Source organism: Protopterus annectens, chromosome 4.part0, assembly GCF_019279795.1.
Source record: "Protopterus annectens isolate FY-2018-M chromosome 4.part0, PAN1.0, whole genome shotgun sequence".
Taxonomy (NCBI): Eukaryota; Metazoa; Chordata; order Ceratodontiformes; family Protopteridae; genus Protopterus; species Protopterus annectens.
The window spans coordinates 1,618,851,350-1,618,877,108 of NC_056733.1; the positions used below are offsets into that span (position 1 = coordinate 1,618,851,350).

Here is a 25,759-nt window from a genome sequence, read left to right on the forward strand (position 1 = left end):
ATTTTCCTCAGAAATGTCCAGTACTGATATTTTTTTTTTATTTGAAGGAAAAGTCGCTTAGTATGTGGTATTGGTAATCAAAATTAGTGCCATCTATGATATGGTATAAGAAGCCGTACGGTGCTAGCCTAGAAAGGAATACACTATGAGGGAACAGTACTTATTTTATGCACTACAAGCCATAACTAGGAGTTTGTAAGAGCCCTTCCAAGATGAAATGACCACAGAATTTATCACGGTAGGAGAGGAGAAACCAATATGGGCGGTGGTCCAGGAAGGTTCAGGTATTCATCCTTCTCCAATGTGCAATTGTCCAAGATAGTGAACACTCAACTGCATACAGATAATCCTGAAAACATTATCATATACAAGGTCTCCAGAAAGAAATGGCATGCCTTAGGCTGGCAAGAAGCCAATGGACAAGAAGGACTTGCCTACTGTGTTGCTCTTAACGTGATACTATCCAGACAGTGGTCCCAAGTCACCATTGGAAAGGGACGCATGGGTCCAGTGGCCATACCCAGTTAACTCGTTACAGCCTAGTGATACCTCCAAGCATTTCTGCAGTTACATCCCATTGATTCCTCCAAGTGTCAAATACTGCTTATTCATGTTTGCATTAATAATTCCAAAATAATGTTGCATACAAGGTATTAGAAGATTTCATCTTAAGTCTTACATGACAGCAAACATCACTGCATTAATAAAGCAATGCAAGAATACAGTTTGATTGCTGTAAGTCAATGGCAACTGAGGCAGTCTCAGCTAAGGGTAGGACTTTGGACCTGCTCTTTGGGCTTCTGTATGTCTATTCTACTACTTAATATTCATTCTTTACACATGATCTCAAGGATTCAGTTGGATGACTATGCCACATGTGACGTTAAGATACATGCTTGCATCACTGCAACCTAACGGGCCTGCAGCAGTTGTAGCAATGAATTTAGCAGTGACTGTGAACAGTTTTTAACATTAGACAACTCTAAGCAGCAGAGATTATATTCTGTTTATTACCATGAGAAGTACTTAATTTTAATAGCCATTTCTAAATATCAGCAGTTAAAATTCCACTGTGGTTTTACTGCTCTCAACTCGATTGTTTAAAACGCAGTTATAAGCATTATGATAACTGTTTACTATCTGTTTCTCCCAATGGTTCATTTGTATTAAGTTAAACTCACAACCATAAGGCTCTTTGAAGCAATTAATTAAAATGAACAATGGGCTTCTGTAAGTTGCTTTTCACTAATGTAAGTTGTGTTCTTCAGGATCATAGATAATTATTCATTCTCACTTGAGTCAAGGCTCAGATAGTAACAGTAAATTTTGCAAAAGATTATACAGAAATTATGGAAAAGTTGCTTTCATTAGTTGGGTGTCACCTTTCTCAAACATGCCTGCACTTTTTTGTTATTTTTTGGAAGAGTACTGTATAAATGCTTACAAATTTATTTGCTTTTGGATTTAAAACTAAGACATTATTTTGTCTCTCTTTGAACCCTAAGTGATTACCAGGATATAACTGACTAGCTTGTGCTCCCTTCATGGGTTCTGGAAGATGCTGAAGACTGGTGGGGTGGAAGGTAAAAGGGGCACTTTGTGATCTAAAAGGGCAGTTCTTTAGCGGTCCATTGTCTTAGCAGAATCATTTCTGTGACACAAGAGATATATAGTGTAAATATGTGTTACATTTGGAATTACTACACAGAAATTTCATAGAAATCTACAAATGAAGCTAATGTTGGATTTGCATGGTATGTGATCCAGGAGACACATATTCAAAAGTTCAAGAGAAAAGTGCAGTACCCCTGCCACACAGAGGGAAACCACCACAGAACAGTCACACTATAGAGCACTAAGAGCAGAGGTCACCACAAAAGAGCTGTGTAAAGCTGTTAAAAGCTTAATTTGTACTGTTAAACACTTCAGTCAGATAAAGTCCAAATGAAGTGTTTAACAGCATTCTATGGCTCTTTTGTGGTGACTGCTCACTGCAGTTTATGCTTTAGTGTAGGACTACAACTTAACAGTAGTAAGAGGTACTTAATAAAAGCTTGTTAAGCACCTTTCTGATGTCAGAATGGTGTTTAACAAGCAAGCCTTTCCCCAAATTCAGAGCTTAATTACAGTAAACTATACACTACAAGTTATCTTTGAAAGATAAGACAAAAAGCATCAAAGATCATCTAGATCCTGGCAGTGTCCACAACTTACGTTGCAAAAGTGGAGTTTGATAGAGGCTTGTCCAAGGCTTCAGACCTGGACCCACATGTTCTACAACTGGCCATTTATTCATTCACTTTCATCCCAATCTAATAACCATACACAAAAGGTGGCAATCTTTTTTTCTTTTGACAGGGAGACTGACACAGTTTTAAGATAGGATCCGTGTATCTTTACAAGCATATATCTTCTCAGTTGACTGGGAATTACGTTTTTGTCAACTTTGATCATAAAGCCTTAGGCACAACTTATTTCTTCCATGAAAGAAAAAAATAAGACTGGATTTCTTTAGCTAGTTGTGATTTTTGTTGAGGCCATAACTGTAACAAAAGTCTGGGGAAAATGCTCTAAAATGTACCTCATATCATCTAGAACCTCATGGCTTCTGAGGCTCAAGCAGCCTGTAAACTATCAGCTTAATTCTATTATTTCTTCAGTAGTTATTACACTGCAGTCTTGGCTACAGGGAGTATTGAAATGATGCAGTAAGAAAACAATTAGCAAAAATATATTTATTTCTTTAGCCATAATGTTTGCCAGGCCCTCTTTACTTCAAAAGGTTTGAAAAAAAAGGTCTAATGTAACTCAGAGCATCTAGAACCCAATGGCTTTGGTGTGGGGCTGAAACCACTGGCTTAATTTAATTATTTCTTCCTCATTGATTATGGTGTAATCTTAGCCATTTAGGATATATTGAAACAATGCAGGAAAACACTGAAGAGTTCAACAATAAGGGATTGCAGGGGGGGCAGGGGGCAGTGGACAGTGGGGAACATGAAGTCATTTTCCTAGGGTTTAATTTCACCAAAGTCCAGAGTCAAAATATTCAGTACTTCCAGGGACTGTCCTACTTAAGTACATCACAAAGCTTATCAACAAGATTTGTTATGCTCCAAAAAACATTTTATAACACTAACAGCTGGATAAAAAAAACACACAATGCTTAGTTTTATCAGATTTGGTATAGAACAATCCTTCTGACTGCATCTTTACTTATTGCTACAAACCATATACCTAGTTGCATAATAGTGTTAAACATGCCTGTGCAAGCCCATTCCTCAAAAGCTGCTGAACTTGTTATGTTACTAGCTTTGTCCCTGATGAGGGTACAGTGCAGTGGTGATGCACCTCTATAAGAGTGGCCTTAGTCCTATCACCCTTATAAGCCTCATCTGCAAAACCATGGGGTGCATTACAACTAACCTCTTAAACTGTGATATCAAGACTCTTGTTTGAATTGACCCCCAAAAGTTTGGCTTTGTGAAGGGTAGGATCATGCCTGTTTGAACTGGTAAATGTTTACAAAAGGTTTACAGAGGCTGTAGATAGTGGCCATGTACTGCATGTTGTATATCTGGACCTGGTGAAAGATTTCAATACTATTCCCCATGCTGGAGCCTCACCAGTAATATGAATGTGACCAGTAATCAGGGCTCAGGGATAGAACATTTCCTTTTTGGTATTTACATCTCTGCTCTCCAAGTGGAGAGCCATTATATCTGGCTAGCAAAGTTTGTAGATGGCAGCAAACTGGAGATTTTGGTTCAGTCACAGTATGACACCCAAACTCTTCTGAATGAACTCTCCCCAGTTAAACCCTTGGTGCACTAAAAATGACCTCAAAAGTGTAGTATCACTTTTGGTAGACAGTCCCTCCCACCACCATACTGTACAGCCAACACACAAGTACAAAACGAAACTTTGCCAGGGATCTAGATATGTGGGCTGATAATTCCCTCTTTTTTGAGCATCCAGAGACAACAATTGTCAGGAAATCCTTTTATTTAGCGCACTTAATTGCCAGAGGAATATCCTTATGGTTTAAAGAGGCAATCACTGCCTTATACTCAACATTGACCAAAAAATACAGTTGTGAACACATACCATAAACGTAGATGTTCGAGTGTATTCACTGCTGCAGTCCTGGTTTCCCTCCTTCCATGCCCCTTTATTCTCTTTCTCCTTTTATTACCATTCTTCCTTGCTGTTCTCCTTTCTTTACAAGGGACACATTGGTATTTATTTTCCACTGGTGGGGTTCTTCTACCAGAAAGTGGCCTCATACTTTGGGGCTCCTGACAGGTTAGGGCAAGAAAAACTCATGTAATGGCATCGACTGCCTTATTTTATACTACTGACGACCTGACGTCAATCCTCAAGTAACAGCAACCAATGCAGAAATACTAAGTCTCTGGTATTCGGGCTGGCCAAGGGCTACCCTGGCAGGGATAACCCAAACGTGATGACTACAACAGTGAAACACGAAGAACATCAGCTATTGAGTACAATGTACCCTTTAGTGGGTATTTTACTAATCACATCAAACAAGTAGTAAAACCCTAAAGGTTCCTAACCAAAAAGATTACAGGCCTAAAAATCACTGAGTTATGAAGATCTGCCAGAAGCTCTATCCCTTTATTCAGTGTCTTAAAACACTTTTGAGGGGATATCCATATTGCTTGCTTGCTGCAATATTAGAAACCCAGTTGTCTTGGACCTCCTGTTTCTCTGCAAGTCCAATATCTCCATCAATACTAGAACCAGGGACCTAAATCTTCACCAACAGATAAATACTGCACAGTGGAGAGAGGCATGCTTATAAATGTAGCACGTTCCAAACAGTTGGAATAAACTTCCCTTACATGTTAAGCAGTGCTATTCACAATCTTACTTCACACATAAACTAGCGACTGGATGGGGATCCACAAATTTACTCTGGGTTTTATTGGTATGGCCCTCATGGAATAAGGAGGTGTTGCCTGAAAGAGGGTGGTGGCAAAATGTGAATGGTCATTAAGACTTGTCCTTGGAAAAAACTATGAATCTAATCTGTTTTTATGGCTTACTCCCATAGCTTGTCAGGTTATTTCTGCCTACCTGCCATAATGATCCTGAATAACATTAAGTGGATGTAAGAGAATGAATGAACAGTTAAGTACAAAACAATGACTACTACACTGGAAGTCAATATAGCTCCAGTAAAATATACCTCTGTGGCAAATTCTGCCTAAAACAGGCTATTAGGACAGTGAAAGCCTATCTTGGTACGTAGTGGGTGAAAGGTACAAAACACACAGATCTAGGCACCATCTTACGGAAATTTAAACATACCTCTTAAATGTATGATGTATATACATAATGCAATGTCTTATTGTACTTGTGTATACTGTTATCTTTACTGTGTTGATCTCGAGTAGTGGTTGAAAAGTGTAAATAAACCAACCCACTTACTTGGCAGATAAACAGAAATCAATAAACTGTCCAGAATTTTGTAGACCATTCTTGATTTTGCCTCATATTTTTGTCCTGTCCCATGTACAATGTTTGATTTTCGGGTAACTCACCAGGATCATATCTTTTACTTCTTTACAATTTTACAAAATGTCCAGATTTTTGTCTCATATTTTGGTCTGTTCATAAAACTTGTGGTTTTCTGTCAAATCACTGAGGACTGTGTCCACTAAATAATAAGACTTCATACCCTTCAGAAAATGCTTGCTAATGCAAAATCTGTTATTCTAGCACCTTTCTAAGTCTAGAAGAGCAATAACTAAAATCTGTCCCTGAAATGGCCCTTAATCCCTCATCATTTTTGTCTTTGTCCAGAATTCTTAAGCAAAAGTTCATAGGTACGCCGAGGATTACAGTCATTAATGCAAGAAATTTAAATTTCTTACTCCTATTAATCAGAAAATTCATGTTGATGCAAAACCTGCTTTATTAAATTTTTAAATTTATAAATAATGTTTAAAAATTGTCCCAGGTTTTGAGTCTTCATTGCCCTGTTATTTTTGGCTTTGTCCAAAATTCTTGACAAAAGAAGCTGACTGATATGCCTCAGAAACACTCACATAGGTTTTTCCACGGTAAGCGTGAGCTTGGTCAGCCAGGAAAGGCAATTTCTAACTTAAATCATCTTTTTACTGGCTGCCTGACCTTGCGGAAATGCCAATGCAAATATTTCAGAGTAATTGCTATTCTGGCAGTAGTTTCTGGGCATATTGGGCAGCTGTTCAAATTGTGGGGGGCTCCCCCCTTGCCCTATGGTTCTAGCAACCATGGCTCCTTTGTGACTAGTAATTTCAACAAGTGTTCACTTAATGCCCTGTGTATACTAAATTCCACTAATATCATCAGCAAGTACAATTAATTTTGTTCACAGTACTTTGGAGAACTACAATTTTAACTGGGTCTTCTAAACTACTTGTGTACCTCAAAACATTGCTGGTAGCTACATCAGCAATAAGATTCTAGTAAATTAAAAGGGCTGTTTGATAACATTGCTCCTGAGCGTATCTCTAGAAAAGAAGTGGGTATAGAAGTAGATTTTGATTTTACTGGTTAAGAATGTTGCTGCAAGCAGTTAACTCAGAAAAAAATACACTAGGAGAAAATCCCATTATTTCCCAGCCTAGGGACTCTCTGAAACCTTAGAAATGAGTAATACAGTGTTGTAGTCTTTGGGAAATGTGTTGAACTACAGAGGTCATACATGCATTCACCTGCTTGGGAGAAGAGGCAGTTTTATTTATATATATGGGCAAATCTTCCTTCTTCCTAGACATACAATATTGCATATCTGATGGCAAAGGGGATCATAGGCCAACCCAAAGAGGATTTTTTCAGACTCAGTGTCACCCAAATGGAGAGGTCACTGGGATGGGGGGAATTATTTATTTTTTTATATCTCCAAAATACAAGTCAGATAGACCATCCTCCTAACTCCAGCTAAAGCATGAGCAAGCCCAAGCATGCTCGATAGAAGTGGAGTTAAGTGAGTGATGAGTGAGCACTGGAGGTTTGACAATAGTGCACTGTCACATGGTAATATGTATAAATAAGTAAGGAGAGGGATGAGGAGATCTGTGCAGAGCCTGTCCTTGACATCAGTTCACATTCTCTTGACCAATCTGTACTATCCCATAAGACCTGCTGCTGTTGCTGAGGAAGGACCCAGTAGACACTCCTCAGGCACCGACTCCTGCTGAACCTGGCAAAAAAATTCATGGTCATGAAAGCTACTACTGAGCACATACTGATGGACTCAACATACCTCCATATAGGTTTCTAGCCACCTGTTAGTAAGCTCCAAACCTCTACACCAAAGACGGGCGGTGCTGATACTTCAGAACACACTCACATAGGTGGATGCCAGAAATGCATCTCCTGTGGGATTCTGGCTATTCACTGTTGCAATTTATAAATATGAGCCCAACCCCTGCTAGTTGGAGGTGGAGGTGACATGTACAGACCGTGGCCATCTCTGGTACAAACTTATCTCTAGAAAGGTGGTAGTCAGCATGCACTAATACAGCAGTATACGACTTCTAAACACCTATACCATGATGCAAAATTTTTTTAAGTTATTCTTACATATAGAGGCAGCTGCTTAGAAATAAAAAACATGTTTGGAAAAGCACTCACTGGTGGCAAATTCATGAAATTCCTGTTCTGGACCCGAGTGTCTGGCATAGCACTGGGTGGATACCGTACAGGCCAGTCTTCATATCCATGGTACATAGGAAGAAGAACTGGTGGGCTAAGTGGTTGATATGGTGGACAAACTGGTCCTGGATGTGGTTCAATAGGCATTCTCTCTTCTGGACCCTAAGCAAATATAAACAAATAGGTAAAAGGTTAATTTATGCCTCACAAAAAATACCAATGTAAAGACATTTTATACAGTAGACTCCCTCTTATCTGGCCTCCTCTTTAACTGGCCATCATATTTCTGCTTTAGCCCTAGCAAAAAGACAACACAGAAGAACAACACTTCTGCCTCCTCTGGGTTAAATGATGACAGACATCAGGTTATAGGTTCACAGGTTGGTACTAGGCTATTGGCCCTAGGACCTGTACAAGCCTAGCCATAACAATTCCCTGGCTATTTCTTCCCAGAATATCTACTTCCCTGGACCCCTATCTAGCAGGGTGACAGACATGATCCCTGGGGTAAATTTCCAGTATCCCATCCAGTCGTCAAGGTTCCTTTTGAAGAGGGTCAAGGAGGCACTCTGCTTGACATGTATGGGCAGTCTATTCCCAGAGTATGGGGAGTCTCTGGGTCAGGAACCTATCCCTTCAGCATGTTTTGTTCATTGTGATGACAAGGTTTAAGTCCCTGGAGTGTGTGGCTCTGATGGATTGGGATTTCTTTAGGTGCAGCATGTCCAACAGCTCTGGGAGTGACATGGCCTTGTATGTTAAGCAGAGATCACCTCTTGAGTAGATGATATGCGACAGAGTATAGCTGGAGTTTTTTTAGCCAGTCAGCAGAGGGCATCTGCTTTAGGCCTGTGATTCTTTTAGTGAGGTGTTTCTGTGGCCTTTCCAGTTCTTGCAGATGTCTTGTGAGGTACATACCAAATGGGGCATTGTACTCTATGATGGGTCTAATGAGGGATGAGTACAGTGGGAAAATGACCTCCTTTTTTCTGGATGAAAAGCCTTTAGTGATGAGGTGTGCCACATAGAAAGATTTCCTGACTGTTGTGGCGATGTGGTTATCAAAGGTGAGAACACTGTCCACCTGTGTTCCTAAGTCTCTTATCACACTTTCAGTGTTTAGTGTACTGCCACCTATGTGGTAATTCATGGGTACATGTTTTTTTTTTCCAAAGGGGATAATTACACACTTCTTGGCATTGAGCTTGAGCCCATGGCTCTGGCACCAAGCATCTGTTTCTGTATGGCCCTTTTGTAGAATATCCACATAATTTGGGGATTCAATAACAGCTCCCAGTTTGCAGTCATCTGTGAACTTTGTTAGCTAGAGTCCCTTAGTGTTGGCCTGTACTTTAGAGAAGTAGATACCAAACAAGAGCGGTCCCAGGACTGAACCCTGAGGTACTCCACTTGACACTTGTCTGGAGCCGGATTTGGAGTCTGCTACTTTTACAGTGTGGGTTCTGTCAGTAAGCCAGTTGGCAACCCATCAAGTGACGGAGGGATTTATGCCCAGCTTAGTAAGTTTATCTATGATTCCAGAGTAAGGGATGGTGTCGAAGGCCTTGTTGAGGTCCAGATAGGCTGTGTGGACCGCCTTACCCTTGTCCACGGCTCTGGAGAGTGATTCAAGCAAGTCAATCAGGTTCAGGAGACACGATTGGCCCTTCACGAACCCAAACTGGGTGGGGTCCAGTGTTTGAAGGTTGCCAATGTCTTTGTTTATAAGCTCCATGATAATACGTTCCATGGCCTTGCAGATCAGGCTCATCAGACAGATAGGATGGTAGTTCCCAAAATCCAAGTTGGATCCCCCCTTATAGAGTGGGATAACTGTAGCTGTGCGCCACTCAGTAGGCATGAAGCCTGAGGTGAGGCTATGATTAAACATGACACTTAGGTGAGGTGCCAGTTCATTTTGTAGTTCATATAGTACACAGCCCGGGATGCCGTCTGGTCCCATGGATGCTGTATTCTTAGTTTTGGACAGTGCGTTTTTTTACCTGTGTGTCTGTGATTACCGGAATTTGGCAATCTTCAGTATGGAGATGGGCCCTTTAGGGGGTGAGAGGGGGTTGAGGTTGGCGCGGAATCAATCTGCCAAGATATTGGCAATGTCCATGGGATCAGTATATTTAATGCCATTCTGTTGTAGCTCAGAACAGATCTGAGCATTGTCATTTAGATTCTTGACGTAGCTAAAGAATGCCTTGTGGTTGTCTTTGGAATTTTTGGCAATTTTATTTTCATAACTAGCTTTGGAGGATTTTATGAGGGATATCAGCTTCTTACTGAGGCTGGAAAGGGAGTATTTTGCATCCTAGGATTTAATTCTTTTCTGCAACAGTTTCTTCCTTCTGTTGTATAGTTTGTTTATGACAGGGGACTACCAGATTGGCTTCCTTTTTTGTAGGAGAGTGTCTTGGATCTATTTATGATGGCACAATTCATGCATGAGTGGATGTGCTCGTACAGTGCTTTAGTGTAGGATTCTGCAGTTGAACTTTCAGTTCCCGTCTGCATGGGTATCATGAAGTTTGTCACTTCTGATGTAAGTAGCATGAAGTTGGCCTTGGAGAATTTTTTTTACAGATGTTTCCTTACTGGGGGTGGGAGTGGGATGTGGATGTCAAAGGTGATTAGCTTATGGTCAGACTTAACCAACGATGGGGTGAACACTGGTGTAGAGCATCGATTTCCCATGTTGGTAATGTCCAGGTCCAGTATATTGGAGCCCTTGGTGGGACTGTGGATTAGATGATCCAGGGTATTGGAATTTATGAATTCCAAGAACCATTGGGCAAAGGTGTTGGTACATGAGTAGTTTTCCCAGTTAATGGCAGGGTAGTTGAAATCACCCAGTATTAGGATATTTGATTGCATCTTAATATTTTCCAGTATGTTTAGAAAGGTGTAGTGAAAATTTTGGGGCATGGTGGGGGATCTGTAGCAAACTACAATTTGGATTGCAGTCTTACCAAGTGTTAGTTGCACCTGGTGAATTTCGGATGCATTGTGTTGGGCAACTAGCCTGGAGGTGTGAATATCCTTGGTGAATATGGACACTCCTCCACCTTTAGTGTTTTGGTCCTGGTTTGGTGGCCGAAAAGTGTGGTAAGATTTGTAGCCTGGTATTGCAGGGGTGCTCTCTCAAGCCTTGAACCAGGTCTCAGTTACTGCACAGATATCAATGTTCTACATTTTTAGGAGTGCCTCGAGAGAGTGCATTTTGAGGTTTAGACTTCTAGCATTGTGTAGCATTACCTTCAGATTTGATATAATTGTACCTGTTACGGTGGTGGTTTTGTCCTTTGAGCCTTGCCTAAAAAAGACACTATAGGGGTGGGAAGAGCCTTAGCCAGTAACCTGAATCCCAGGGGCAACAGGTGCAGAGCATCTCTGGCAAAGCATTGTGGTTTGTCGATCAAGTTGTCCCAGGCAGACATATACTGGATCCCCTTTGAATTACACCAGAAGCTTAGCCAATTGTTGAAGTCAATCATTTTGTCCTTATACTGTGGTATAATTCTGGGCAAAGGCAGGATGCTACTCAGGACTAGTGTCATTCCTGCCTGGGTCACATGATCCGAGAGCTCTTCCATGTCTCTTTCCATGTAGTTCAGGGAGGTACGTTTCAAGTCATTCACTCCAACATGGACAATGACAGAGTCGTATTTGTACTTGTTGTGGAGTGACTTGAATGCATGCGTTATGTGGTGGATCCTGGCACTCGACAGGCAGCTGACTGTAATTTTCTCCTTGTTCAGCCTGGTGAGTGGGGACATCAGTGTGCCTGACTATAGAGTCACCTATGACTACAGTGTTGGGTATGTTGTCTTGCCTTAGAGGTTGTTGTTGGGTGGCACACTGGTGTTGTGAGCTATGTGATACTCTGGTTGTGATTGGTGTTTGTTTGCTTTTCAGCTTCAAAGGTCCTTTTTGCTTGGGCAGGTTAATGTTAAGAGCCTCCGCATATGTGGGTTTACTGTTGCTATGTGTGGGTGTTGGTGGTGAGGGCTTTGAAGGGCTATGTGTTGCTTGAGGTGTAGTGCAGGTGTTAACCTTCTCCTCTTGATTGTCTAGCACAATCTTGGCTGGAGAGAGCTTTGCTTCCAGTTTGGCTATGTAAGTGCATCTCTTGTAAGTTGTAGTGTTGGCTGGTAGGAGGAGAGGGTTGTCTGTGTACATGAGGCAATTGCTGCATTGCCCCAGTATGCCCTGATTCACCAGGTGGACAGGAGAAATCACCAGAAGCTGACCCTTGGATATACCTGGTTAGGTGCTTTTTTCCCCCCTTACCTTTGCAAGGTACTTTGCAATTATAGGCTGTTTAGTGCCTACGATTAATTTCTCCTTATTAACAAGGAGAGTTGAATGCCTGTATCAGTTTAAGGTTTCCTAGTGCTTTCCATCAGGTTTTAGAGCAAGTGATAATCACAGGGACTCCAACCAAAAAGAGTCAGGAATCAATGCACTCTGCTCCTACTCTCACCAGGATCAGAATATAAGCACAGATTCCAAGCTGTTGCCTATAAAACAGTTATTAAGCTTTCTGGTGATCAGCAATCTCCTGGAAATAACGTAACTGTACTCCTTCTCTCACCAGGAGAAAACAGAAACACTTATCTCAAGATGACTACTGAGAGGCAGAATGTAGGATCTCCAATAACTGTTGGTCTTGCAATAGATGCTTAAAGGTAAGACGAAAAAAATGGTTTATTCTAAACACTGCAGTGTGCAGTTAGAGGAATTAGATGTGAAAGTAGGTAACTTAAGTTTTACCTGTCTAAAAAGTTAAGTTTTAGTGGAGAGTCACTATTTTTAAAACAGCAAGATAGATTGAAAGGGGGGTGGTCACTTTTGTATTCTGGTACTATGGAATACAGTAGGATGGCCAATAAATTTAAATAGTTGAAGGGGAGTGATTTCACAAAATATTCATCAGAAAAATACATACTAACACAAATCATGTTGTTCTAGCTGATTTATAACCTATAAATTCTATTTTGTATGCTTTTTTCTGTTTAACCAGCCATTTGTTTATCCAGCCTAAGGTCCGGTCACAGTGAGATCAGACAAAGAGGGAGTCTACTGTACAGAAATAATTCACTTTAACTGCAGATAATGTATAATAAGTAGATTTTAGCTTACTCATTCCCATCCTGATCAAATAAAAGTACCTGTCAGCTCTTCAGTACCTTTTCATAATTTTTTACCATAAAACTAGCATACCTACTCTCATCACCCACACACACGACCTTCCTGCTTTGTTTCTTCACTTTACAAAAAGTTTCATAAATCATGCAAGTCATATGCTTATAAAGAGTCTTGCTTCACATGAAAATGTATGCAGGTATGCACACCACTCCAGTCAAAAGTAATCAGTCTGTAACAATGTACTGTGCTATGTGATGATGTGAGACAGTGCCAGCTGTGTCAGAGGGAGTAGGACAGTGCATGTGTTACATATGCCAGTGTAGCTAGCTGGAGTTTTGTAAAGAATTATATGTCATTTGAATATCAAACTGATTTGTACAGATGCTCATGTTAAAATTGTATTTGTAAAGCTGCTTCTGTTAAAAATGAATCAACAACGGGTCTTGCTGGACAGAGAAGAAATATACGTGTATTTCAGACTGTATGGTTGTAACTGCTGAAATGTATATATTTTAATAGAGGATACTGGAAGGGAAGGGGTTAAGCTCAGCCCAGCTAACCTTAAGAAAAATAGCCTGATATTAAATGTCTTGGTTTAGGCCATAAAGATTTTGTCTCACAGGTTTGAATACAGCCAGAGATACAATGCCTATGAAAATCTTTGTGCGAGAAGGGTAGAAATGTTGAATTGTTTTATAGCTGCCAGATGTTGCATTAAGCCTTTAGCTAAAGTTCTGTGTGTATATTGTGACACAAGTGTGCCAAATCATGGCTCAGTATCTAGTGAGGGGGTAGTGTGGGAACCACAGAGTCAGGTGACCAGATGTGATGTCATCCTGTAACTAGCACTGAAATTGCATTCAGATAATAGTCAGAGATGTGACAGAAGTGCTCAGCACTCTGTTATTGGAACTGACACAAGACATTCATCCATTTCACCTTGCCTTGCTTTAGCAAGACATTAGGGAACAGTAATTCTTCAATTAGGAAAATATAGTGAGATTAGTTAAATATTGTTTTTCAGTATCTGTATGAATCTTTCCATCTGTGGTGTTTTTACATTTCTTGTGAACTGAAACTCTGGTGTTTACTGTGAATAGATATTCAGTATTGTCATATTTATTTTTGTATTAAATATATGTAAACCTTTCATTGTGGCTGGCCTTTTAGAAAATATTTTAACCTTTGAGGGCACTTGCATTTATTTAGTGGCACTGTGGATTCACTACCATTTGTATAATTTTTCATTTTACTAAGTATGATTGGTACTCTGGTAAGAGCCTAAGAGTAGCTGGCTTTGGGGTGCTCTGGTGGCAGTGTCTACCTTATAGTCTGGGTACAGGTAGCATGGCGGGTAAATCTGTTCCAACCTTTCCCATGTGTGTGCATGTGTGTGTGAAAATCAAATGTCAAAGATTGTGTATGTCAGCTACTTGGAACAGGGATACACAGCACTGATTTCACACAGACGGTGGTGCAGGACTTGGCTTGGAACACCTGGCTGAAGACTCAACTCTGTGGTTGTCAGTGTGGAATCTTATCTGGGGCCTGGAGAGGAAGTCCAGCTGCAGGACTGGAGTGTGCATTCCTTGTGTGCTCTTACAGGAAATTGTGCTCGGTGCAGAGGGCTGCATCTGAAAATAATATGTATGTCTATTTTTCTCTCAAAGTGAACGTTCCCCACTGGTGTCAGTCGTGGGATTGAGGCTCCTTGATACTGACCCAGAGGAGGGATGTCAAACATTGGTGAGCAATAGTGGGCTATTAATTGAACTTCTGTAGCCCGTAAGGAGTTGTCACTAAAGGTGTGTGTACTCAGCAGCCAGAAGGTAAACATACAGAGTTTCATTTTTCACAATTTTATATATTGTTTTAGTTTAGTTTAGTTACGGAAAGCAGGTAAAGATGTCAGCACAGGATTAAGGCAAGCTGACAGAGAACCAGTTGGCTAAGGTGTGCAAATCTGAAGGACTGGTGCATGCCAAACTGAATAAAGAATAAATGATTTCAGCTTTAATCACAGCTGCAGCACAGACTGGCAACCAGAGAGACAACCAATCTGAGGAAAAGGTGAACTGTCCTACTTCTGAGGGCTGTACATCCCTCGGAAACAGGGCAGTTCGCCTTTACCTCAGAGAACTTAAAAATCCATCTGGAATTAAAGAGACATGAACTAGAGGCAAAGTGTATAGAATTAGATTCGGCAGAGAGACTGCAGCATTTGGAGGCTGAACAAAATGAGAGACTGCTGCATTTGGAGGCCAAAGAAAATAACAGACTACAGCATTTGGATGCTGAAGAAAATGAGAAACAGCAACAACATGAGAGGGGACATGCTGACTCTTCGATAGGAACATGGAAGTAATGAGGAAAGCAATAACTGAATCCCAGAAGCAATACTTGCTTGAGCAGTCCACTCCAGTCAGAGCTTTAGGAGGGTCCTCATTCCAAATAACTTTGGCCAAGGTTCACCTTGACTGGGAAGGTGGAAAAGGAAGCAAGTACAGAGAATGTGATAATTTTGACAGTTTTATTCTTATATGTGAAAGAGTATGTAGACAATATGATGTAGACCAAGGAGTTTGTGTATGGTTTTGACCCTCTTACTCCATGGTAAAGCTGTAATTTATGTTTCTAAATTGTCTGATACTGACTGTTTAAATTATGATAAGGTTAAACAATGTTTATTGGAATGTTTTAAGTTAACATCTGAAGCTTACTGAAAAAAAAGTTTTGAGAGTATAGACGTAAGGCAGATGAAAGTGTATGTGATTACATTGCTGAGTTAAGCCCTTATTTTCATAGCTGGGTGAGTGGGTGTCAGGTCACCACTTTTGAAAGGCTGGCAGACCTTTTGGTGAGGGAACAAGCCCTTAGCACTTTGCCTGAGGGCATGCAAATCTGGTTGGCAAGTGTAACTCTGCAGATGAGCTGTGTAGAAAAGGGGATCTCTACTTAGCAGGCAGGGCACCACTGCACAAGAAGGGGATACCCAGTGATGCACACGGATATAAAGGAACCCATGGTGGGTAGCCTAAACTACCCCAGCAGAGTTCATCAGTAACAGGGGAAGCCAATAGTTCAGGTACATGGCCAGGATCAAGGTTTAGATGTTTTAAATGCAACCAGAAGGGCCATGTTGCATAGAAATGTCCACTAAAGCAAGGTGGAAAACAAATGGTGAGGGAGCCAGCAACTGCTAATAACAATATGCCAGTGGGAAGTGGCTTGAGACAACAGGGGTACCAAACTGTCACTAGAGCTTGTATCCTATGGAAAACGGGCCACTGCTAAGCCAGACACTGCCTCTGACATAACCACTGTGAAGCCTGCAGTGGTTAAAAAGGAGCAGTACTTGCTTGAGCAGTCCACTCCAGTCAGAGCTTTAGGAGGGACCTCATTCCAAATAACTTTGGCCAGGGTTCACCTTGACTGGGAAGGTGGAAAAGGAAGCAAGCAAGTAGGTGTGTTTGAGGATATCCCTGCAGATGTCTTGAAAGGGAATGATTTTGATAATGCAGTACCTTGTGTCCATGCAGTTACACAGAGTCAGGCTTGGAGACAGGCATATGGGTCTGGTAGCCAGGGGGAGACCCAAACAGACCCCACACCTGATGCCGGGGCTGGTGATGTGGCTATTTCAAGGAGGAAGCTACCCTGTAGCAGTGAGCCTGAAGGTTAGCCACAGCTGTTGATAGGTACTGATGTTCCCTTGGACAGGGGGTGACTGCAATGGCAGAGGTGAACAGTAATACCCAGGCTGACAGTGAGACACCGCTGTCAGAAGATACCAGACTTCCTGTGGAAGGGGAGCTGGGAAGGATCACAAAGGTAGAGTTGAGACAGGCTCAGCTCTTGGACCCTACATTACAAGGCTTGAGGGAGGTAGCTAAAGAGGTACCGGACTCTCAAGGAAAAGGAAAGTCTGTATGCTGTAACAAAGGTTTACTGTATAGAGAGTGGACCCCTGAGGGATGGCTACAGGGTGAGGTAATACAGCAGTTGGTAGTGCCTAAAGCCTACCATCTGGTACTGCTAGCCATAGCCCATGGCACTCCTTTTGTAAGTCATATGGGCATAAAGTGTACTAAGAGACGTATTATGCAGAACTTTTATTGGTCTGGGATAGCATGGGATTTAACAGGGTACTGCAGGATCTATGAGCAGTGCCAGACAAGGCAGGAGACAAGGTCAAAGCTCCTTTGATGCCTTTGGCTGTGATTGAGGAGCCATTTCAGAGGGTGAAGCACCTAAATACCACCCCTACCACCTCTAGACTAATGGTCTTGTGGAGACTTTAAACTCTACATTTGCGGACCACTTTAAGAGAGAGAGTGGAACAAATATTTGCTCCATCTGCTGTTTGCATATAGAGAAGTACTCCAGGAATCCACAGGTTTTTCTCCCTTTGAGTTGCTGTATGGGTATAGGGTGTGGGGGCCCTTGGATTTGATTCATGATGAGTGGGAGGGTGTGTGTGAATCCTACAAGGAGTCTGTTGTGGTAAATGTCCTACACCTCAGGACAAGGTTTACGGAGATCATGGGCTTGGCCCAGGAGGACCTGGCAGGAGCCCAGCAGCAGAAAAAGGTCTGGTACGACAGGAATGCTTGAGACAAAGAGTATGCTGTGGGACAACAACTTATGGTGCTCATTCCTGTCAGACCCAATAAGCTGCAGAAAGCTTGGCAAGAGCTTTCAAAGTGGTAAGGAATGTCACTGATGTTAACTACATGGTAAAACTGCTAGGCAGGAGGCAAGAACACAAACTGTACCATGTTAACATGATGAAGCCTTACAATGATAGGGAGCCCTTTGTGCTGAGTTCTTGCAGTGGGTGGCAGGAGTCTGAGAGGGATCTGGTGACTGATCTCCTCAGTGAGGCTCGGACAGATACTTCAGTGGAAGGGGTTGCAATGTCCCAGAGGCTATCCTCTACCAGGTTCAAAAAATCCAAGCAGTGTTACTGGAGTTGGGGACATGTTAACTAGGAAAACTGGATGCACCACCTGGTACAGCACCATAGATGGGTCAGCAATGCCAATGCAGATGGGCTGGCAAGACAGGGTATGGGTTAATGTATTCCAGGACAGGCTAATTTCTCTCACGCAAAGTTTCTCCAGGGTCATTTGAGAAACTAGCTTGAGTCTTCAAAGGGGGGAGAGAAGTGATGACGTGAGATAGCGCCAGCTGTGCCAGAGAGAGTAGGGCAGTATGCCAGCATAGCTAGCTGGAGTTTTGTAAAGAATTATATGTCACTTAAATATCAAACTGGTTTGTACAGATGCTTGTATTAAAAAATTATTTGTAAAGCTGCTTGTGTTAAAATGTATCAACAGTGGGTCCTGCTGGACAGAAAAGAAATATACATGCATGTCAGATCGTGTGATTGAACTGCTGAAATGTATATATTTTAACAGAGAATACTGGAAGGGAAGGGGTAAAGTTCAACCCAGCTAACCTTAAGAAAAATAGCCTGAAATAAATGACTTGGTTTAGGCCATAAAAATTTAATCTCACAGGTCTGAATGCAGCCAGAGACAAAATGTCTATGAAAAGCCTTTCTGCATGAAGGGTAGAAGTGTTGGAATTGTTTTATAGCTTCCAGATGCTATTAAGCCTTTAGCTAAAGTTATATGCATGTATTGTGACACATCTGTGCCAAATCCTGGCTCAATATCTAGTGAGGGGGTAGTGTGGGAACCACAGAGTCAGGTGACCAGATGTGATGTCATTCTGTAGCCAGCACTGAAACTGTACTTAGATACAAGAGATGTGATAGAAGCACTCAAACACTCTGTTATTGGAACTGACACAAGACACTCATCCATTTTATCTTGCCTTGCTCTAGCAAGTAAGTAGGGAACAATATTTCTCCAGTCAGTTAGGAAAATATAGTGAGAAACAAATGCATGTCAATCTTAAGCTCAAGTGGTAAAGGGGCCACCAATTTATCCCCTGAACCCCCCTCCCGGGAAAGGGAAAACCCGAAATAGGAACCCCCCAGAAGGAAGCCCGGGCGATTCCCCGGTCCCAAGGCCGAGGCCCCGGGGGGTTAAAAGGGCCCGAGATCATGGAGGGGGGAAGCCCGAGAACCCCTCTAAGGAATCCAGGGAAAAGAGTGGGCGGGGAAAACAGAAGGGGTTTTGCCCACCGTACAGAACCTTTAAAGTCCAATCCAACCCGGGGGTGGGAAGGGAGGTAAGGGGGTTGGGGACCAAACCGCTTTAACACAAAATTTCCAGGCCTTGAAAAATTACTCCAAAATATGGGAAAGCCGGTGCCGAAGAGGCTCCGATGGCTGTTGGGGGAAAGGGGTGGCCGGGGTTTAAAAAATGACCTCTTTAAAAGGGACAACCTTTGCCTGGGGGGAAAAAAATTTGGGCCGACGGAAAGGGGCTAAGGGGGATAAACAAAGAACGGGGGAGGAGGGCCACCCGTCCTAGAATGGGGGAAGATAGCCAAAAATTTTAACCAAATCGGAGAACCCCCGGGGAAGGTTTGAACCTCGGCTAGGGAATTGATTAATAGCCCGGGGCTTGGCAAGAACCCGGGGTTGGAAACTTAAATCTTGGTAATTTAGGGGAGTGGGCCCCTCAAAACAGTTTTCTTCTTTCCGCGGGACTTCTGGTAAAGAATGAAAAACAAAACCTCGGAAAACCCCCCCGAACAGGAAATTCCTTTCGGCTTTTCTGAAGAGAGACATTTTAAACCTAGATTTTTTAAAAGGGAAAAAAAACCCCACCGTCAAAAAAATTAAATTTTAAAAATTCTAAAAAAAACCCCCCCCCCAAAAAAAGGGGGGGGGTTTTAAAAGTCTACAAAAAAGTGGGAAAGAAATTTTCTTAGAAAATTTAAAAACATTAAAATAAAAATTGGTTTTTTTTAAAGGGGTTTTTTAAAAAAACATTTCCCAAAGGGGGGTAAAAAATTACCCAAAAGATTGGGTACTTAGCCTTGATCTGGGTTGGGGTGTCGGTGGAAAATACTTAGTTTAGAAGTGCATGGGAAGGATCGGCCAACCCCCCAAAAAGTGGGGGATTGAAATTAAATTAAGTTCTTGTCATGGGAAAAGGGGCCCTTGATTAATCCGTGAAAGGGATGTTGACAATAAACCATTTCTAGTTTTAAAGATATTTTCTGAGGGTTTTTACTCCAAAGACTAAAATGTTCCCTGTTCTAAATTCCGTCAAGAAGCTCACTAAAAAACGTCCGCTTTTTTTTCTCATTGAGTTCCCCTTTTTTTCCTTGTAAATTTTTAAAGCTTGATAATCGGAGAAAAAAAAAAGGGAAAACATTTTAGATTTAAGCAAAAATCAAAAAAAAAGTGATTAATCCAATACGGGAAAAAAAAAATCCACTCAATTTTTTTTTTTATAAATTTTAGAAATTTAAAGGTTTCCCCAAACTCAAAAAACTCTTCTTCTTCCTGTTACCATTTTGGTAGCTGCATTTAAACCGGGTTAAAAAACAAAAAAAAAAACAGTAAAAGTTAAATAAACTAAAGGGGAAAATGGCTAGTATTTTTTTTAAAATTTTAATTTATAAAATTTTTTAGGTATCATCAATTAATGACTCTACATAAAGTTAAAAATTATTCGGGCAGTTGTTGGTCCAGAAATCCCCAAAGGGGGGTTTTTTTTGGTTTTTTGGGGGTTTTGGGTTTGGGTTGCAATTTTTTTTTTTTAATTTTGTAGGTTTAAAAAACTAAAAAATTCATATACTCCCAAAGTATGATCCAAAACAAAAAATAAAATTTAAATTCGGGTTGCTTGTTGTTTAAGCAAGGGCAATAGCAAAGTGTTTGTGTTTTTTGATATTGTTTTTTATAAATTGGTAACCCCAACCCCTAATTTAAAACCCAACCAAAAAAATACAACAAAAACTAATAAGGAATTTGGCTTGCAATGTTTTAGTCAAGGACTGTGAAAACTTTACCCCCAAAAAGGAATTTTCTCCTTATAAATTTTTTTAAAATTAAACCAAAATTCTTAAATAACAAGAACCCAATTTGCATAAAAACCCCAGGAATTATGGCAGTTAAAGGTTATACGCATTAAAAAAAATTTAAAAACCAAGGCACCAACTTTTTTCAACCTTACACTGCCATTTTTAAAAAAACCCCAAACAATCGGGGGAGAAAGATAAAAAAATCCTTTTTTAACAGTATTTAAAGGGGACAGTTGGGTGTGAAGACCCCTAAGTTTAACTTGCCATTTTATTCTTCAATATAACCTTTCTTTTTAAAAAGATGAACATGAAGCACCATTTTAAAAATTTTTATTTTCAAAAGTTGTTGTGAAAAATCCCAAGCTTCCCAAAATTCTTGCCCAGAATAAAAAGCTAGTTACGAGAAAATTGATTTTTAAGATGCAAACAAAGAAACAAAAAATCAAGAAAAATTGAAATGCAAACCATTCGAAAAAATTACGTATTTCCAAACTTTTAAAACAACCTTAAAAAATACAAAACAATAAACAAATTTTGAATCCAGAAAAAATGAAAAGAATTTTTTTAAAGAGGGTTAAACCTAAATATCATAAAAATTTTATACTGATTTTCAGAAAAATGAAATGGACATTATAATTTGGGTGGGTGACCCTTTTTAAGGTAGGGTTTTAGGTTTTTTAAGCCTTTTTAAGAGATGCCAAAAAAATAGATTTTGAAAAATGCTTTTTTGGCGTGCCTTTTATTTTTTTAAAGGTTTTTTAATACCAAAATTTGTGAATTTTGTCTTCTTGCTTTTACATTTTTCCCCTTGTAAGTCTTGACTATTGGCTGAATTGCCTCCAAAATGTAAAAAAAACTTTTCCCCCCCCTGAAATTTTTCTTCCTTTTGCTCTCATCTCACAAAAGACCCCAAAACATCCCTTAAAAATTGAAAATTTCCCTTCTTACGGGATTTTTTAAAAGGGAAACGGGGGAAAAATTTCACACTTTCCATTGTACAAATCCTCCTTAAAATGTTTTTTTTAACCCCCCCCAAAATCTTACAGCCCCCAAAATAAGGGGGTTTGTTTTTTAAAAATGATTTTCCCATTTTACAGACCCCTTAAAAAAGGTTCTGAAACCAATTTTATTTGAACCAGTTTATTTTAACACAATAACAGTCTCTGCCCCAATTTTAAAAAGGGGTTAAAAAAAAGAAAATTCACTTTCATATTGTTCTTTTTGTTAACAACCAAAAAAATTAAAAACATTTCAAATTTAACAATTCAAAATTTAGAGTTTTTCCCGATTTAAATTTTCGTTTATATTTAGGTCGCGGAACGTCTTGTCTCAATTATGTTCCAAAAAACCCTGCCCCCATTTCTACCCCTTTTCCTTAAAAATTTTCAAAACCTCTTTTAAAAAAAATTTTCTCTCCTCCAACCTTTAAGAAGGGAAGTGGTCAACTTTTAAAATGGGTTTAACAAAGAATGTACTGATTGAAAAAGGGCTTGTAAAAATTTAATTTTCCCTGATGAAAAGATTTTAAAATTTTCAATGGTGTTTTTTTTTCATGTGGTCGGTTGTTACAAGGGGGGTGCGGGTGGATTTAAAGGGGAAGGATTCTTGGAATAAAATGGTTTCCCTACGGGTTTTTTGACCAAAGTCTTTTTTTTTCATTGGGGGGGGGGAAAGGGGAGTTTTAGACTGCAGGGAAGCCCGAGGACTTCACTTTAAGCACTAATGGGGGTGGGAAAAAATTTTGGAGACTGGCAGGTTTTGAAAAGGGCTCCCCAGTATAAAATTGTTCATTTAATGCCTTGATGCACTGATTTTTAAAGTTTTCCATTGGCAGCAGCAAATCACAGATAACTCAAAATCATTTTCTCAAACTAAAACCCGTTTATTAAGACACTCTACACACTAAATACTAAGTATACTGCTATAACCCAACTTCTATTTTATCCCAGTATATTCATCAGACACTTTAGGTTACATAAAATAAATATTTGGGAGGCTGACTGAAGCAGCAACTCAACAAGCACAAAACTCTAAGTGTTACTGACATGCTTACCAATCCTTTCCGAAATGTCATGCATGCAATTTTCAAATATGAAAATCAAGAAAACAGGAGACTCTTATTTAAGCAATAACATATTTTACAAAGAAATATCTAGGAATAAATGTCAGAAGTGAAACAGACAGAAAGAAAAGTACAGTTGTGTAGGTGAAATTACCCAAAAAAAAAACAGACTGACTGTTGAAAATACATAAGTTGGAATAAATTCAATAAATTTTCCCAATCATTTTCAGCTAATATCCCCACTAAAACTTGGGTATAGAAAACATCTTCTATCCTGCCAACCCCCACCATTCTTTTTAAAAAGAGTGCTAAAAAAAAAAAAAAATTAAAAAAAACCCCCAAAGCATGCTTAACTCTAATAGGAACCCTAAAACCCGAGAAACGGAAACTATCTGGAATTTCTAAAAAGGAAAATTAGAAACAGGAAGGGGACTCTAACAAAAATATTCAAAGGTGGAAAGAAAAAGGGGGAAGGAGAACAAATTTTCGGCCAAAAAGGAAAAAAAAGGAAAAATTAAAGTTTTGGAGAAAATTACTTCAAGGGAAAATGGAATGGCTCAATTTCGGATGAAGGGCTAAAAACTGAACGTTTTTTGCCCGATTTAAAGAAAAAAACTGCGTTTGGAGGAAAATGGGGAAAAAAGAAGGTGGCCAATTGGGGGAAAAAGGTCAATTGAGGAAACCCAAAACCAGAATGGATAACCGTAAGGTTGGTTAGGTTAGTGGCCTTAAAATACCATAAAATTTGGAACCCACTATTTTTTTCCCTAGCACGGGGAATGTCCCCCGGGGAATTTCCATTCCCTAATGTAAGGTTCCTTTTAAAGGCCGGGGGCTTTACGATGGGCATCAAGAGTTGGGGGGGGGTCTGGGGCAGGGAATTTAATGTTTTTTTTTATTTTGATAAAGGTTTAACCCTTTGGGAGGAGGGTTTCTTTTAAAACTGTCCAAACTAGGGGACATGGGGAGTTAACGAACCTCTGGAGTGAAGCCAAAGATATAGTTTTTAAGGTCAATAGGGACTGAGGCCGTGATTTTTTAGGATATTTTTGTCCTTTAGGGGATGTTTTGGGGAAAAAACTTTCTCAAAGGGTTAAAAGGGATGGACAAAATTTTTTTTTGAAAAAAAAATGATGGGGTTTCCCCAAAAAGGGGTTTTGACTGTTGGGAAGTTTATAATAGCCAGACCCCCCAATCCCACAATTTTTGTTTTGACTGCCCCATGGGAACATGGGGAAGTTTTTTCCCAAAGGGGAAAATAAATTTCTTCTTAACTTGACCCCGGTCTGGAAAACCTGTTTTTTTTAAAGGTTTTTTAGAAACCACATATTTTGGGGGTTAATTGGGTCCCAGTTTTTAATCGGAACTTTTTTTAAAATCCCAGGTTTCCGTACTTCAGAAATGACCAAAAAGAGCCCCGGAGCCCTGAGGATCCATTGCCTTTTGGAGCTTTTGGGGTACTTTTTACAGGGGGCAGAAGCCGGGGAACCCTGGTAGAGGGTTTAGGCTTGAAATTTGAAGGGGGGGTGGTGTGGTTGGGGAGGGCCAAAGGGGGGGCCCCTTATTGTCCCAACTCAGATGATTAAGAAACAATCGGTTAGGAGAAAGATCGGCCCTTCCAAAAACTGGGGAGGGCCGTTTTGAAGGTTTAATGCTTTTTTTAAAGTTCCTGAGGTTCCTGCCCCAGATAGGCTTCGCTTGGGGGTGTTCCAAGGACAAGGGGGTCCCCTTTTTGGGGGGGAAAGTGTGGCCCTCATGGGAAAAGCCATGGGGTTATTCAGACATTAGGGGAGGTGATTCTTTTGTAGCGTGACCACCTGGGTGTATCCCCATGGAGCTGTATTCTTGCTTTTGGGGAGGACAGTTGGGGCCTGATTAGAAGGAATTTTTATTAGATGGGCCCTTTGGGGGGGGGGGGTGGTTGGACTAAATGCTCCAGGAATTGGAAACCTTTGGGGATAATTTAATGCCACTGTTGAGCCAGAGAGACTGGCAGCCATTTTTACTTAAAACTTAAAAACCTTTTTGCTTTGGAAACTTTTTTTTTTTCGTAACACTTTGGGGGTTTTAGAATTTTGTTTTATGGGGTTAAGGGGTTTTTTTCCTGGGATTTTCCCCGCAAAGTTTTTCCTTCTTTTTAATTTTTAAATTTTCAGGGGGAAGATTTTTCCTTTTTGGGGAGCATCTTGGTTTTTTTGGGGGACATAAAGGGGGGCCTAATCCTTAGGTTTGGTTAGGAACTTTCAGATGTTCCCTGGGGTATGAAGGCACTTTTTGGGGGTTCTTTTTGGGGAAACGGGGGCCTTCTGGGGGTGGGGTATGTGGGTGTCAAGGGGGTTTTTGGGCCTCCAAGAGGGGGAATGGGTTTAGCTCATCCATTTGGTTGACCCTCTGGTTTGGGGCCCCGGGGGGAAAATTTTTTTTTTTGAACCCAAAAACCTGGGGAAAAAGGGGGACCTGTTTTCCCCGTTTGGAGGGGGTTTTCAAGTTTATTTTGGGTTTTCAATTTTTCCGTATGTTTGAAAAGGGTTGTGAGTCGGGGCTTGGGGGGGTTTGAACCAAATTTTATTGCGTCACCTATTTGTTTATGGGAAATTTTTGGCATTTTGGGGGGCAACCCGGGGGGTTTTTCCGGTGAAATGGCACCCTCCCCCTTTTTGGGCTTTTTGGGGGAAAATGTGGGTTTAGCCTTTTCAGGGGCCTTTTTTAACCCTTGCCGTTTTAAAGTTCTCCATTTTTGGGTCCTCTGCTTTTTGGGTTTTGTTTTAGAGTTATTGATTTTTACGCGAAGTTGGGCCTTTAACCTTGCCAAAAACCTAAGGGGTCAAAAAAACCAAAGGGGGGGGAAAGGGCAAATTTTGGCAAAAAATTTGGGTTTTTTGGCAGCTTCCCGGCGCTCTATCCCCTTTGAATGAACCCGAA

At 40.6% G+C, this 25,759-nt stretch overlaps 1 protein-coding gene across 2 annotated transcripts in view; it reads right to left on the minus strand.

The window, feature by feature from the left end:
- TNIP1 (TNFAIP3 interacting protein 1) overlaps positions 1 to 25,759 on the minus strand; it is a 739,301-nt gene that overhangs the window by 70,629 nt on the left and 642,913 nt on the right. For both annotated transcript variants that reach the window (XM_044069404.1, XM_044069403.1), the window contains exon 15: positions 7,648 to 7,830. In XM_044069404.1, coding sequence (XP_043925339.1) covers positions 7,648 to 7,830 — 183 coding nt within the window. The remainder of the gene's footprint in view (positions 1 to 7,647; positions 7,831 to 25,759) is intronic.